Consider the following 16,395-nt stretch of genomic DNA (forward strand, 5'->3'; position numbering starts at 1 on the left):
TTGTTTCTTACAGAGAGCAGCTAAAATGCATGTGTCCCACATCTCCTCTTATTTTCTCCTAATCCAGTAAAGCAAAACAGTGCTTGCAGTACTGTTGTGTTATTCATTTCACTCAGTTCTCTAGTCTTAGTACTTACAATACCTATAAAGTTTATCTATTGCTTTTAAGTAACTAAAATGGCCCCTGTATCTTCAACCCTAACGATAAAAATAAAATCATGGATTGCAATGGATGAAGCTTTCACTACAGATGGAAAAATAGTAATGTGTCAAGTGTTCGGTAAAAAAGTCGGGTGCTCTATGAAATCACAACTGGAGAGTCTTACCTATCCTATACCTGCCAGATATTGATATTAAATATTTTCATGATTTTACATATTTTGGTACATATTCAGCTTATTTTTCTTACATAAATATGTACATATTTCACACCTTGAATGGATAGACGCCCTTAAAATGGTAGGCTATGTTGCTCCGGTCCGAGCTGTACCGGGTAGAAGTCAGGATGGTACCCGCTGTAGGCGCTGTCTCAGCAAGATTGAAACTCTTCCCCATATCCTTGGCTTCTGCCCCTATAGTGAGGCCCTTCGCAACATCCGTCACCATGCTGTCCGTTCTATGCTGGCTGAGGCACTGAAGGAAGTAGGATTTACAATCCATCAAGAGGTGCAGGGACTAGCCACACAAGGAAGTGTTCGGCGAATTGATATCATTGCCATTAAGAACAACTCGGCATACATTCTCGATCCCACCATCAGATTTGAGACACATGCAGATCAACCGCATGAGGTGGACAGTGAAAAGAAACGGGTCTATGAACCAACAATCCCGTTCTATAAAGATAAATATAGCCTGTCCCAAATTGATGTAATAGGTCTGATGGTGGGAGCACGTGGTACCATACCCTCCTTCTTTGCCAACAAACGTAAAAACCTGGGCCTAACACACAGCATTGTGAAGGAAATAGCCATTAGTGCCCTCAAAGGATCGGTTCAGATATTGAGAAATCATTCGTATGGGAGTGATTCAAGTTATCTTAACCGATGGTTGTTGATTGGTTTAGATATCAATGCCAATCAATACTATTATTTTTCTCGCGGCATATGGCATTCAAATCATTCTAACCTATCTGATGATATTCCCCCCCCCCCCCCCCATTTCTTAACTGTAAATGAGCACAAACGCTACTTAGGTGTAAATTTTTCTGACATTTTGCATATTCGATTCCCTAATCGTTTCAAATATATATCATTTTACCTTTTAGGTGTGTTTCCAAATTATATGTAATACGCTTTGTCAAATCTGGCAACCTTTTCAGAAGGGAAGCTAAATTTATTATTATTACATAAAAATCCGGTCCTTAATCATCATTCTTCTTTCACGAAATTTAGACCACATAGTCTGTTTCAGCTAGCAAATATGTCTTCTCTCAAATGTGTCAATCTCTTCTTGAGCTTATAAAATAGATAAATAATATTTAAAAATAAATCGAAGATTGCAATCTAAAAATAATAAATTTAACAACATTAAATAATTCTTTAATATGAACACTTTTTTTCTCGAATAAAAATACAACATCAAGACACAGAGATATAATTCACATCTTTTACCCACACCAAGAATAGCCAAAAATTTATAGACAAAATATCTATTACACTTTTGGCATGAAGACAATCACTATTCACACACACCGTGGCCGCTGAGGTAAACATAAATTGTAATACGCTGTCTTATTCCAAAAGTCAACACCCTTCCAACCACACCACCCCTTCCCCTGGATCACTTGCAGATCTTCACCTCCTGTGTAGTGGGGATCCAAGATCAGGAACTTGAGTTCTCCAGTGTTCTTATTGAAGTCCACTCCAAGAATGGTATGTGCCAGAACGCCACCCCCTGCAAACCAATGTCACAGCTGTCACCTTGCAGGGGGCCAAGGAGGGAATCAAAGTTTATCCTTCAACTGTTAATCATTAACATTCCATATGGTGGATTTTCTAGATGTCATGACACCAAACATGCATAGCCCACGTGAAATATTCATAACAGGAAATCTTTAGTTATAATGAGAAGAAAGTGTTTTGCTTTTTGTATGTTAGTTCTTTTCTGTGTTGTTGCCTATGAGATATACAAGACTGGAAAAGGAAGCTAAGTACTGATCGAAATCTATATATATATATATATATATATATATATATATAATTTGAACTGGTAATGGAAATTACGAGAAAACTGCTGAACGGATTTTAATAAATGACCCAAAGTTTTTCAGAAAAATAGTAGTTTTCAGTGAAATGTCAATTTTTCTATGTTATTTTCCTATTTTCCAAAATCCATCTTTCGTCAGTTTTGAGAACTAATTGCATTTCAGAATAAAACAAAACACACACTACAATAAACAATAGGCTCTTACACGAAGGCCATGAACTGCAGGATTGCTGACATATTTAGAGTTCAAATTCAATTGGTTATTAAAACTTCAAGATTTACTAAAAATTTTTTACAGATCTGATTCTGCGGTATGTAATTTTCTGAGTACAGCTGTGTATTGGATATTAAAATCTATAAAACTTGAGGTGGTTTGATGACATTATTACCATTAGAAATGAAATTTTATTATAGTTAATGCCATGATGCGACTATTTTTCATTAATTATACATATTAATGCGATACTGATGATATGAAAGTGAAATGTTTTTGGGTTATATAAGTAGATGTAGAGAATATCTTAAATTAGATCTTCATTTCTATAATTTACTGAGTGGCGGCTATTATATAAACTACAAAACTTACATAAAATAATATTGTTATTAAAAATAAAATATTTTTATAGTTATTAATCAAGTGGGGTTGGGTCTTTTTCATATACTTAATGACAGTGTGAATATAGATATTTATATGCATCATTCTCTTCAGTATTGGCTCGAGAGAGCACAAAAATTACAGTTGCTAAGGAAAAACCAAAAGGTATTACTTACTGATAAAATAAGAGGCCTACAAAATTTTGTAGTTTCCCGATCATTTCAGCAAGATCTCTTAGCAGGATAAAATGATTTTACCCTCTAAATTTCCAGCTCTTCATAGAGCAGCTATACTAAGATGCCATATCTATTGTTAGAAAGCGTAGCAAACTTGACTTTTTTTAACTTTCACCTACAATCCACAATGACCTGAAATAGCTATTGCTTTACTCCCACATGAAAAACCCACTGATCGTCTTGACATTGTTACTTGCGTTTACGCGCTGAAACTCAAAAACTGAAGGTGGACAGGTTCAAGAAAAAGTATTTGGCATAAAAAAACCATTCAGAGGGAGTTTGTTTCATTGTTATGGAAGCAAATAACTTTCAAAATGTCTGGTATTCTTCATTGAAAATAAATCTGAAAAATTTTATATGAACATCTAATGACCTAAGTTTGCAGCATTTGCTGCACAAGCCACTAGTACTTCTATAAAAGTTAGCAAGAGGTCCTAACATTGCACTATATTCAGCCCAAGGCAAGTACATGAACAATAACATATGACAGAATCCTGATTGTCCATAATCCAATTAACCAATAAGCAGATTATAGTTTCCCCATAAATAAATTCCTTTCTCGGGATTGCAACAATAAGGCTATTTCTCAGAGTACAGAGTGGAGAGCTAAGATGTCGACATTAGAATATACAGTATGTCTATAATATAATGTTACAAATAAGGAAAACAGTGTGTATGAGCAGATATTCAGAAAAAAAGATGACGAAAAAGACTAATATGACAAACTCACAACTCAAGTTTTCAAAGACTGCAGTCTGAAGTTAAAAAAAAATGTATCTATTTGTAGAAGAGCCAAAATAACCATTTTATGCAGAAAAATTCCAAGTGAAAGAACATGCCTTACAAGCTACCATATTCATGCAAGATGCATATGAAAAGTAGAGGAAGAAGTAGAAAAACACGAGACCACAAACAATACATCAAAATAATACTTACAAATGGCTTTTAAGGAACCCGAAAGTTCAGTGACGCCCTCACATAAGCCCGCCATCGGTCCCTATCCTCAGCAAGATTAATCCAGTTTCTACCATCATACCCCACTTTCCTCAAATCCATTTTAATATTATCCTCCCATCTACGTCTCGGCCTCCCCAAAGGTCTTTTCTCCTCAGATCTCCCAACTAACACTCTATATGAATTCCTAGATTCACCCATATGTGCTACATGCCCTGCCCATCTCAAACGTCTGGATTTAATGTTCCTAATTATGTCAGGTGAAGAATACAATGCGTGCAGTTCTGTGCTGTGTAACTTTCTCCATTCTCCTGTAACTTCATCCCTCTTAACCTCAAATATTTTCCTAAGCACCTTATTCTCGAACACTCTTAATCTCTGTTCCTCTCTCAAAGTGAGAGTCCAAGTTTCACAACCATACAGAACAACCGGTAATATAACTGTTTTATAAAATCTAACTTTCAGCTTTTTCCAGAGCAGACTGAATGACAAAAACTTCTCAACCGAATAATAACAGGCATTTCCCAAATAATTACTTCGATTAATTGGAATCTGTTAAAAAATACTTGTCCATGTATTGTCTTGCAATAAAATGGGAAAGTAACATACAACCCTAAAGGCAGGTTAAAGAAACAGATCACATATCATCGTTACATGTACAGTAGTGGCAAAAAAAAAAAAAAACCGGACTGACCCTTGTAGCTGATTTCAGAGCCTTGTTCACTCCAGAGCACGATAGACTGGTAACTAAGACTTTCGTGGTTCGAGTCCTGCCTGGGAAGGAAACTTTTTTTTTGTTCCTTATTCAGATTTATTCCCAATACTTTTCGATTGCAGCGATATTTTACTACTTAATTAACTTATTATTTCCAGAACATGAATTTTACCAGCTATCGAAAAATATTGGGAATAAATTTGAATGAGGAACAAAAAAAAAGTTTCTTTCCCAGCCAGGATTCGAACCACGAAAGTCTTAGTTACCAATCTATCGTGTTCTGGATTGAACAAGGCTCTGAAATCAGCTACAAGGGTTGGTCCCGGTTTTTTGCCACTACTGTACAAGAGAGTAGTGTACTCTTCCTAAGGAAGAAGTCTTTATTGTTACTCTTTTAATGAAGATGGAAAGTTTCTCTCCTTCTTATGGATACCATGAAATGCACTACAGCTGCAGAAGTGTATTCATGTTCATGTTTATGTAATCAATGATCTTTACAGTAGAGTCCAGGAAGTCTCTGCAATAAGAAGACAGTAATCTTTTTCTTTTTACTAAGGGAATATAAAAAATACAGGAGTACCTAATTTCTCACGCCTTCTATTCTGTATGTGAATTTATAACATTCGACAGTGCTGCATGAATATTTCTGTATCGATACTAACTCCTTATGTTATACTAATGCATTGTAAAACTCTTCTGTATATATTTAAACTAGACTGTGACTATAATTAAGACTTTGTAGTACTATTAACATTTTTTTACATGTTCCATATTCTAGCTCTGAAGTGATGTACGAATACCATGGAATGTTAATAAATACAATACAATAAACGTAATATAACTAACAGTCTGTTAAAAATCATTTAAACAATGCTCTATAATGTAGTGGATCAATAACTGTAAAGATCAGTTACCTAACAATACAATAACTTATTTATTGGTTTGTTTTCTTGCAACTTAATGTAAAATAAAATTAACAAAGAAACTACAGAAATTCTGATAAGATGAGCTCCATAAAATATTCATTCTTCAACGTAATGAAATAGTTTTAAATACAGTATAACCCCGTTAATGCACTCGTCAAGGGATTGTGATCTTCAAGCGTAATATGCGAGAAAGCGCTATAGACGGGAAATGATATATGAAATGGGGAAAAAATTAAAAACAACTTCTAAGGGAACATATTTTATTGTGCCTTAGTTACAGCTTGTTGTTTGCTGTGTGTTTGTGCTACTATTAAGAATAACATTTTCTATGCGGTTCAAATAACTACAGAAAATTTCACTTCATACACTGCAAGGAGCAATACTGATGTATTTTCGAAGCACATTTACTTCTCCGAAAGCTTCTTTGTTTGGTGTGGGGACACTTTCCTCTGCAGATTCAATTTCCTCATCACTGTCTTCAACTTCGTTGGTAGTGGCAGCATGGTCCGCAATCATGTCGTCAACACCGTGGATTTCTGAGGTCACTAGACCATTGTCAACTACCACAAAATCCTCCATGTTAACTTCCCCCAAATTCTCTTGTACTGGAGCCCAATCATCGTCATCATCCATTATGAAAGGGACATTCTCTTCACAGGTTATTACGGTATGCCATTTTGCACTATCAAACTTACTGCACACTCCAGAGTATTCACAGGATGATTAAATTTTACAGAAAGGAGAGGAATGTATTTACAGGGAGACTTTTGAATATTAAATTCTTTCATACAAAGGAAAGTACTGGCAAGTGCAACTATCAACAGTGAACACCGAAGGGTTTTTTTCAGGTAAAGGATGAAATTTTTTTCTTGCATTTGTGGTGCAACGACCATCAGTACAGTCACAGCAACATATTTCTTCACCTTGATTTTAAAATGTTACAAGTTTCGCACTTTACTGTATACGAAATTTTCACTCATTTCTGACCCGAAGAAAATACTATAAGAGGGATTTGGAAGCATTACAAGAGGGTAAAATTATGCAGGATTATATTATATGGAATATCCAGGGACCGTAAAAAAAAAAAAGCGTAAGGAATGGGAAAGCATCATACGTGGCAGCATATTAACGAGGTTTTACTGTCTATAGGCTCTGATAAATCCAAAGAGATTGCATATAAATCACTAGTACGTCCAGTAATGGAATATGGTGCTGCATGTTGGGATCCTTACAGACTAGAACATATTAAGTCACTGGAAAAGATTAAAAAACGGGCTCTTAAGTATTGTCGGAAAAATTCACCATTAAAATGGGACACACTCACGGACCGGAGAACGCGAATTCGATTATGCGCGATGTTCAAAACATACAGAGGTGAGCCTAAAGAGAAATAAAAAATAGGTTGCAGCCGCCAAATTACTCTTCAAGGAACGACCACTCTTATAAATTGAGGGAAAGAAGACAGAGCATGGACACTGGAAAGTTTTCTTTTCTCAATCGTACTATCAGGGACTGGAATGCTTTACCTGCAGACTTACTAAAGGCTTTACCAACAACCAAAAATGTATTTAAAAATAGGCTTAAGGACTTTACTAATAGACGATAATTATACACAGTATTTAAAGGGTGTAATTGATATTTTGTTATTGAAGTGTTCTATCAGTGAAGAATTATGTTGTGTCAGTGAAGTGTGTTGTGTCAGTGAAGTGTGTTGAGTAAGTGAAACGTGTTCCTGTCAGTGAAACTTTATAGTTTATAGTGGCAGTGCAAAGTATTTGAACAGTGAAATGATTTTGAAGTGTTAGTGAAATCAGGATAGAATCAGTGAAATGTGTCGTAGTTCCAGTGCAGTGAGTGAGTTGACAGCGAAATGAGTGTAGTGTTGAAAGGTACTTGTGTAGATATGAACATATCACACTCGTGGATTTTAGTTCGATCATAGGTTTAAGGCACAAATTAGATTTACTTTAAATGTTATTTTAACTGATCGTGCTTCATTTAATTTAGGATGTTCCCTGTTATTATTATTATTATTATTAATTATTGTTAGTATTAATTATTAGTATTATTATTAATTGTGTTTATTATTGTCTTTATTGAGTATAATTAGTTACCACTGCCACCGGGTATATACTCATTGCAGTGTGAATAAATACATACATATGTATACATAATTTATAGCCTATTATGCTACTGGAGCTAAATACAGCTGTGAGCAGTATGGAATGAAGATAAATGCAACAAGACGAAGAGCATGGTCATAGGAAGATAAGTAAAGAAGGTAAACTTACGAATTCTAAATAAGGCAGTAGAGCAAGTGGACAGCTTCAAATACTTGGGGTGTACTATAAACAGTAACATGAGCTGCTGCCAGGAAGTCAAAAGGAGGATAGCAATGGCAAAGGAAGCTTTTAATAGAAAAAGGAGCATCTTCTGCGGACCTCTGGAAAAAGAACTAAGGAAAAGACTAGTGAAGTGCTTTGTGTGGAATGTAGCATTGTAAGGGGCAGAAACATGGATATTACGATGAAGTAAAGAGAGCAACTAGAAGTATTTAAAATGTGGATATGGTGAAGAATGGAGCATGTGAAATGGACAGACAGAATAAGAAACGAAGCTGTGTTGGTAAGAGTGGGTGAACAAAGAATGATGCTGAAACTGATCAGGAAGAAGAAAAGGAATTGGTTGGGTCACTGGTTCAGAAGAAACTGCCTTCTAAAGGATGCACTGGAAGGAATGGTGGACGGGAGAAGAGTTTGGGGCAGAAGAAGATATCAGATGATAGATGACATTAAGATATACGTGGTACAGTCATTAAGTTCTGACACTGACGCCTGAAAGGTAGGCACCCACAAGAATCTGGATGTCTCAGAAGATGCCGCGTGATACGGCGTACACTTAAACAGATCGACATCCTCCATCAATATAGTCGCCGCTGGCCGCTATGCACGTCTGCCAACGTTGGTGTAGCTGCTGGAAGCACCGCTGAAAGATGTTGGCAGGAAGATGCCGTACGGCTTCTCTTGTGGCAGTCATGACCTTTTCGGCCGCATAAAAATTACGCCCTCGTAGGATTGATTTCATGAGGGGAAAGAGAAAAAAAATCGCATGGTGCGAGATCAGGTGAGTACGGAGAGTGTGGCAAAACAGCAACCTGTTGCCTTGCAAGTTCCTCTTGGACAAGGATGGAGCGATGTGCAGGGGCGTTGTCGTGTAGCAACAGCCAATTCTTCCTATGCCAAAGCTCAGGACGCTTACGACGAATTGAATTGCTTAAACGGCCAAGAATCTCTTTGTAGAGGATCTTGTCTACAGCTGCACCTTGTGGGATGAATTCTATGTGAACAATTCCATTTGAATAAAAAAACTGTTAAAGCATCACCTTGCCTTTTGACCTGTCTTGTTGCGGATTTTTCTGTCGTGGAAATAATGGCGTTTTCCAGGTGGCGGATTGTTGCTTCAGTTGCGGATCGTAAAGGAAACACCATGTTTCGTCTCCAGTTATGATCTGTTATAGCAGTTTCGCCTAATTTCTGACAACGTGACGTTTGCCCGTTGCTCAAACTGCAACATACTCGAGTTCCGATGCGCGCATTCAAATCACCATCACAACAAAGACCGTAGTTCTGTTTACAGTGCATGCACTCAACTGTCTCTTGTTGGGTTCGAGAGACTAACTGACAAGGTATCATACCATGGCGCCACCTATGCGCTATAGTGCACAATGCCACTATGCGCACAGTATTAGAACTTAATGACTGTACCACGTATAGATCATATGTGGAGACAAAGGGGAAGGCAGAAAATAGGAAAGATTGGAGTATGCTGGTTTTGCAGTGAAAGATCTGCCACTGAGCAGAACAGTAGAAATGAACTATGTAAAACATTAAGTAATATTAGCACGTATTGTGAACTGTCACAAACAGTAGCAATGGACTTCTTCCTCTATTGGTTGTAAAATTGCGAAAATGTGATCTTTGTTCAGCACATAAGAATGATTCTTAATGTACAAAGTCTTTCCAAGTATGGGCATCCGTTCTGGGATCCATGGTGAAACAAAAAAATGACAGAATTTCACATGCTTACTGTAACAAACTATTACCTAAGTAATATCCCGGCATCAAGACCAGCTACAGACCTGTGCAACCACTCGTTTGATTTGTAATCATGAGTTCTCCAATATTAAAGTGAACACGCACAATACACTTTGGGTGAACCATAGTGTCTGAACTGAGATAAATTCCAGAATGTCACTCCATATAAAGAGAAAATAATATGCCCTTCGTTAATTACTTATCTTATCACAGATCCATACTCTCCATATTTTGTAAACTGAAGCAAAAATAAAACATTCAAAGCAACGCAATTGTAGTATTATTCCCGAAACTGGGTGCGAGTTATACTTAATAGAGCAGAGAATTTTTTATTTCCGACGAAAGAATTCTTTGGAGGTTAATAGTTCTTTTGTAGGTGGTTAAGGGATTTTATAACAGACCAACATTTCCATACCTCAGTGTAACTGACAGGATTTCAGTAACTAAGAACTCAACATATATGTGGGCTATTCCATATGAAATCGATCAGTAAAAAACCTCGCATTCTTTTAATACTCTAATTTTTTCCCTATTTATAGAAGGTGCTGAGGACAGTGCATTTTCAAAAATATACTATCGAAAGTCAAACGGTTTTCGTACTATTGAGCGACAAATTTAACGTATTTTATAAAAACAAGCCTCTTTCAGCGCTCAGAACTCTGGAACCATTTGCTGCAGAACATTGAACGGGAGCTCATTTTGAAGCCGACATTTGGTAGGTTATGTTAAGAAGTAATCCTTATTTTTATTGTATACAGAGAGACAGATAATCTGATTTTACTTACTTTTAGGCTTTTTGCCAATTTGTAAAAATGTAAAAAAATAATGAAAAAAACCTTGCATTATTAAGTGGGATTCGGCATTGTTTGCTTAGTGTCACGGCAATAAGTTTCGAGGGTGTTAAATAAATTATTTTCACACGCCTAGACTTGAGCGGCGCAGTACAGCACGCACTGGCCAAGAGATGAAGATAAGCAAGCGTTGGGCGTCATTTTACTCCTGTGTTTATGAAAACTTGTGATAAAGCTAGACCAGCTATACGCTACTAGACCAAACATCATGTGTTTGTCTCCTGGCCTTGCTTGTCTTGGCTAGCTCCCGCCTCACAGTCAGTTGGTTACTTCACACGCGTACTATTTATTTTCTTTATTTGATATTTTCAATATTTTCTTAACAACGGTGCACCAGTAAAAAAATTTGTTTATTTGTACTTTCAATGCAGAATCTAATCATATATTTTAAAAATATTTTTTCATGGTCAAAGGCGTCATAATGAAGAAAAATCTAAATTTCTCCATTTCCATAAAAAGTAAGAAAAACTGTTTATGTGTCAATATAAACTTTAATTTCTCTGCATCAAAATAATCATTGGGTGAAAGGGTTTCGGAGCCATAAAAGCTTAAAGTTGCTAATTTTATGAAAATACGATAAATTCAAATATTTTTAATTTAAACACTATGAAGTTCTGATGCCTCAAACTTTGCATAAAGCATTGTATCACAGCTGTCAATGGACAGAAAAAGTTTCATTGTATTTAAAAATTGCAAGGTCAATTTTCTCTATATTTCGGTCAATTTGAGATGGAATAGCCCATGTAATACTGCATTTAGTATCCCAAACAAGTATTCCAGTTGGAGTTGGAAGATCAAATGACAAGTAGAAGCATTTATACAACCAAACTAGTACAACAAAGAAAGAATATAAACCCAATTGAAAAGAAAATATGCATGCATATAACATGTTTTGCAGTTCTACAATACACTAAGTGACGATATGACCTCTTACCTATCATGACAGGAGTACCATCGTGCTTGAAGTGGAAGGATAGCTCACCACCCAGATTGCCCATCTCCTCCCCAGAGTTGACCGATAATATTCTCGACGTGATTCCTAACATAGACTCCAGACAGAAGCTGACTTCAGTGGAGCCTATCCACTGACAAGAGCCCACGAAAGACGAAGGCTTGTCCCCGATATTCACTAGGCACTGCTGAATCTCACGATGTGTTGGAATCGGATGCTCTGTGTATCCCTGCCACCTGCAAAGTATATCGACTATAACAGATCAGCAAGGAAAGCTACATGCTTTATTCAATAATTCATTTTGAATCTTGTGTACACTACTTTTAACACTTGAATATAATCAATTGATTAACTAGTGGACTTACTCGTGTTAATTATGTAAGATTTGTGCGGCTTACAGCTGTTTCAGTGCTTCACGCACCATCCTCAGAGCCTACTAGATCACGGCGTCATCTCGAACTTCTCTGCCTGTTATGTGGGTGTGTTTGATTGTTGAAAGGTGTTGAAGAGTGGAGTCAAATAGTGTGTGTGTACTGAAATTGATCTGTGTGTTAAGAATTTGATCGGGGTGTGTTTTAGTATGTTTGTATATTTTGTATTGTTCTAGTGTGTTGAGTTTTTGGTTCTTGGGTTGTATGTGTAGGATTTCCATGTCCGTATTTATGTTATTGTATGTATGGTTAGCATTGGTTATGTGATCGGCGTATGTAGATGTTCTACATAGGACAGACAGGCAGATCATTCTGAACACGCTACAAAGAACACATTAAAGCAATAACCAGAGGACACAATACATCTACATATGCCGATCACATAACCAATGCTAACCGTACATACAATAACATAAATACGGACATGAAAATCCTACACATACAACCCAAGAACCAAAAACTCAACACACTAGAACAATACGAAATATACAAACAAACTAAAACACACCCTGATCAAATTCTCAACACACAGATCAATTTCAGTACACCTACACTATTTGACTCCACTCTTCAACACCTTTCAACAATCAAACACACCCACATAACAGGCAGAGAAGTTCGAGATGACGCCGTGATCTAGTAGGCTCTGAGGATGGTGCGTGAAGCACTGAAACAGCTGTAAGCCGCACAAATCTTACATAATTAACACGAGTAAGTCCACTAGTTAATCAATCAATAATTCACTTGACTTATCTATACTATGACATCTAAAAAAGTTTGGGGCAATATACAGAATATTTCAGAATTCAACCGAAAAAATTTATCTGGTTATAGGAAACAACTTTAAAGCTTCAAATGGTTGAATTGAAAGGTTCAAGAACGTCACAGTCTAACATACAGATGTTTCTGAGGCGAGGCTGCAAGTGTGAATACTGACACTGTCGAATCGTGGAAAAATACGACACTTCCATCCATTATAAAAAAGTAGAGCTCAAATTATGTTTTTAACGCAGATGAGAAAAAAAAATGTTTTTCAGTAGTATGTTTCCCTGTACTTGACGTTCAATTTTTTTGTCCCTAGAAAATCATACTAACGAGATTGTACAAGGCGCATTCAGAAAGTAAGTTTCCTTATTAAAAAAAAAAAAAAAGAACACACACTTTCAGGAAAACATTTATTGACAACAGGTACAGCAATGTTTCAGCTATTTTTCAACATAGCCACCATCAGAATTGAGACACTTGTGTCGAATCGTGGGATCAACTTTTGTATCCCTCTGTCGTAGAACTCTGCCGCCTGTGAATGGAACCAGCGTGTGACAGACGTCTTCACCTCTTCGTCGTTGCCAAAACGCTCACCAAAGGACAGGAATTTCTTGAAGTGCAAGAAAACGTGAAAATCGCTGGGAGCAAGATCAGGACTGTAGGGTGGCTGATCAAACAACTCCCAGCCAAATTCCGTCAAAACAGCTGCTGTGCGCCGAGCCGTATGTGGACGAGCATTGTCATGGAGGAGCACAACACCTGCAGTAAGCATTCCACGCCTCTTGTTTTGAATGGCACGTCGCAATTTTCGCAGTGTTTCACAGTAACGGTCAGCGTTCACTGTTTCACCTCTTGGAAGGAAGTCAATGAGCAGAATGCCCTTCCTGTCCCAGAACACCGTGCACATCACTTTCCGTACCGACAGCGTCTGTTTGAATTTCGTCCTGACCGGAGATCCACTATGCCGCCAATGCATTGACTGCTGCTTGGTTTCCGGGGTGAAGTGCGAAATCCAAGTCTCATCGCCCGTGACGATCCTGTCGAGGAACTCGTCGCCGTCATCGTGATACCATTGCAGAAATGTCAGTGCCGCTCCTAAACGTTGCATTTTGTGTTCGGGTGTCAGGTTTTTCGGTACTCACCTGGCACACACTATTTTTGAATAGCAGGTGCTTAGGACAATCTCATGCAACAAGGATCGCGGTATCTGCGGAAAATGGCTGCTCAGCTCCATAATCGTAAAACGACGGTTCTCCATGATGCACTGCCGCACCAGCTCAACACGATCATCATTGATGAGGGACGGTCGCCCACTGTGCTCTTGATCATGGACACTTTGACGACCTTCGGAAAACTGCCTACACCGGCGACGCACCATCTGCTTAGGCCTACTCATGATGTTCGGCCAATAGACCTGACAGAGCTTCCGATGAATTTCAATTGGCGCAATGCGGCGGCGGGAGAAGGAATAAGAGCTTCCATTTCGGACCACTGCTGCCACGCTACTGGCACCAGGCGGGACCTGTGCGGCTGGCATATGATTAATACGTCATAGATCTGTTACGCATGCACAATTGACAAGGCTAATTATGTTTACTTTCAAGGGGAAAAAATTGGGAAACTTATTTTCTGGATGCGCCTCGTACTGTATTTCTCAGGGTAATATGCAAGACTGGAAATTTATGTAAATACTAAAGTGCCTTGTTTTTCCAAGGATAATTGCATGTTGGAGTGTCTACCAATTTATACTGTGTTCGACATATTATTGATTAATAATAATAATAATAATAATAATAATAATAATAATAATAATAATAATAATAATAATAAATACATACCTGAACCAAGAAATAATAGTCTGCAATGAACGATATGCACACCCCCATCCATTGTCATCAATGCGATCCTGTCTGTAATGGTGATAACTGTATGTCCCCTGAACTAGTGACACCTCGCCATCTTTCACTGTAAAAAAGGACATTAATTAATTCTGACAATCTTTAAGGTATACAATACAATGCAGCTCCAATCATCATCATTTATACTAACAGTAGTTCACTATTTAATACTATTAAATTTCATTATCGCCGAAATTCAACTAATCATTTTTGCTGATCATGTATTGGTTGGTACATTTCTCCTGGAAGATTAATATCTGCATGATCTCTAGCATCCAGTCACGCACCCGAATATTTCGTAATATTATGAATCACCTGCAAGATCTACACTTTGGGAATTCACAATCTTCTCAACTGATTGAAGAGCTGAATCATATTTAATACTGAATGGATGGACTGATTGATTTGTAAATAGTTACCGGAGAAGTTCATTGATTGTTTGCAGCTATAATATTGGTTTTATTTTATGTAAAAGGATTCCAGAAAAAAGAAACAGTAAGAGATCGAAACTTTACTTCTTTAAAAGTAAACTAAACATCATTAGTGATTTTGATGCAAGGAAACGAAATGTGGATATAACATATGCATACAAATTTGTGCATACAATGATTAAAACTATCAATGGGGCAAAGAGAGGAAATTGGCACAAAATTAGCAATGCCTAGAACAACTAAGCCTGGTTTCATAAACATCACTGAATGAGATGAGTTAATCTTTGAGTGAAGATCAGAAAATGAAGTGAGCTCTATAATTTATTTATGTTATATGTTGTTGTTGTTGTTTTCTAATGCCAGGTGTTTGACAAAGTCATTTGACCTCTTGCACTCCAATATTTTTCAAAGATATTATCATGGTCAGCCACTGAAGAACAGATTTTGAGGTGTTCCGAATCCATTTCTTGGTTAGGGGACTGATATATTCCAATTCTATGCAGGTGTTTGGCCAAACAGTCATGGCCTGTTGACAATCTAAATGCAGCTACAGACGATTTTCGTGGTAAATCGGGAATTAACTGTGGATTATGATGAAGAGAGTTCCATTTTTTCCCTTTTATGTTATATATAACATTGATCTTATTAGATTACATGAACTTGGTTTAGTGCTGACCTACGATCACAGAAATGCATGAGACAACAGGGCGAAATGCGAGGGAAAATCGTTTACAGCAAGAGGTTTACAATACATCACTCGATATTCCATGTCTCCTTCATAACACTCGTAACTAAAAAGATAATTATTGAAGAACACAAGAAGGAAAGGAAATGCGTCCAGCGAATTTTAAAAATGAAGGGAGACATGTGGACTGAAACAGTTCTCAAACGTAAATGAGAGAGAGGGGGGAGGAGAGGAGGAGAGGAAGAGGGAGGGAGAGAGAATTTCCACCAAAAAATGAGAAGCGTTGGAAACAAATTGTTGCACATTGTAATTCGTGAGACTGGAAAAGTCTTCAGTTGTGTTATGAAAATACAAGGAAATGTGAAATCTGGAAATGACAATCTACAAACCAACATGTACAACAATGCTTTATATATATTTGATATTATATGATATATATTTGATATATATTTCTTCACAGCACTTCTTTACATACATGTAATGGTGAACCTCACATTTCTGTATCCGGTGCCACCATTAACATATTATTACAATAACACATTATTTGCAGTACACGTCTACACAAATACTCCCAATTATACTATGTACCTTTTTTGTTACTTAGTCAATCTCCCCTACAGTATTTCTCCTACATTTCAATTGCTATTCTCTATTTGT

At 37.1% G+C, this 16,395-nt stretch overlaps 1 protein-coding gene across 2 annotated transcripts in view; it reads right to left on the bottom strand.

Moving 5' to 3' along the window:
* Positions 1–1,522: 1,522 nt before the first annotated feature.
* Positions 1,523–16,395, bottom strand: part of Ufsp2 (UFM1 specific peptidase 2) — a 49,806-nt gene continuing 34,933 nt past the window's right edge. For both annotated transcript variants that reach the window (XM_069824480.1, XM_069824481.1), the window contains exons 8-10: positions 14,563–14,689; positions 11,511–11,764; positions 1,523–1,893 (exon numbers count right to left, since the gene is read on the bottom strand). In XM_069824480.1, coding sequence (XP_069680581.1) covers positions 1,682–1,893; positions 11,511–11,764; positions 14,563–14,689 — 593 coding nt within the window. In that variant the 3' untranslated portion in view covers positions 1,523–1,681. The remainder of the gene's footprint in view (positions 1,894–11,510; positions 11,765–14,562; positions 14,690–16,395) is intronic.

This window comes from Periplaneta americana, chromosome 4 (assembly GCF_040183065.1).
Source record: "Periplaneta americana isolate PAMFEO1 chromosome 4, P.americana_PAMFEO1_priV1, whole genome shotgun sequence".
Taxonomy (NCBI): Eukaryota; Metazoa; Arthropoda; class Insecta; order Blattodea; family Blattidae; genus Periplaneta; species Periplaneta americana.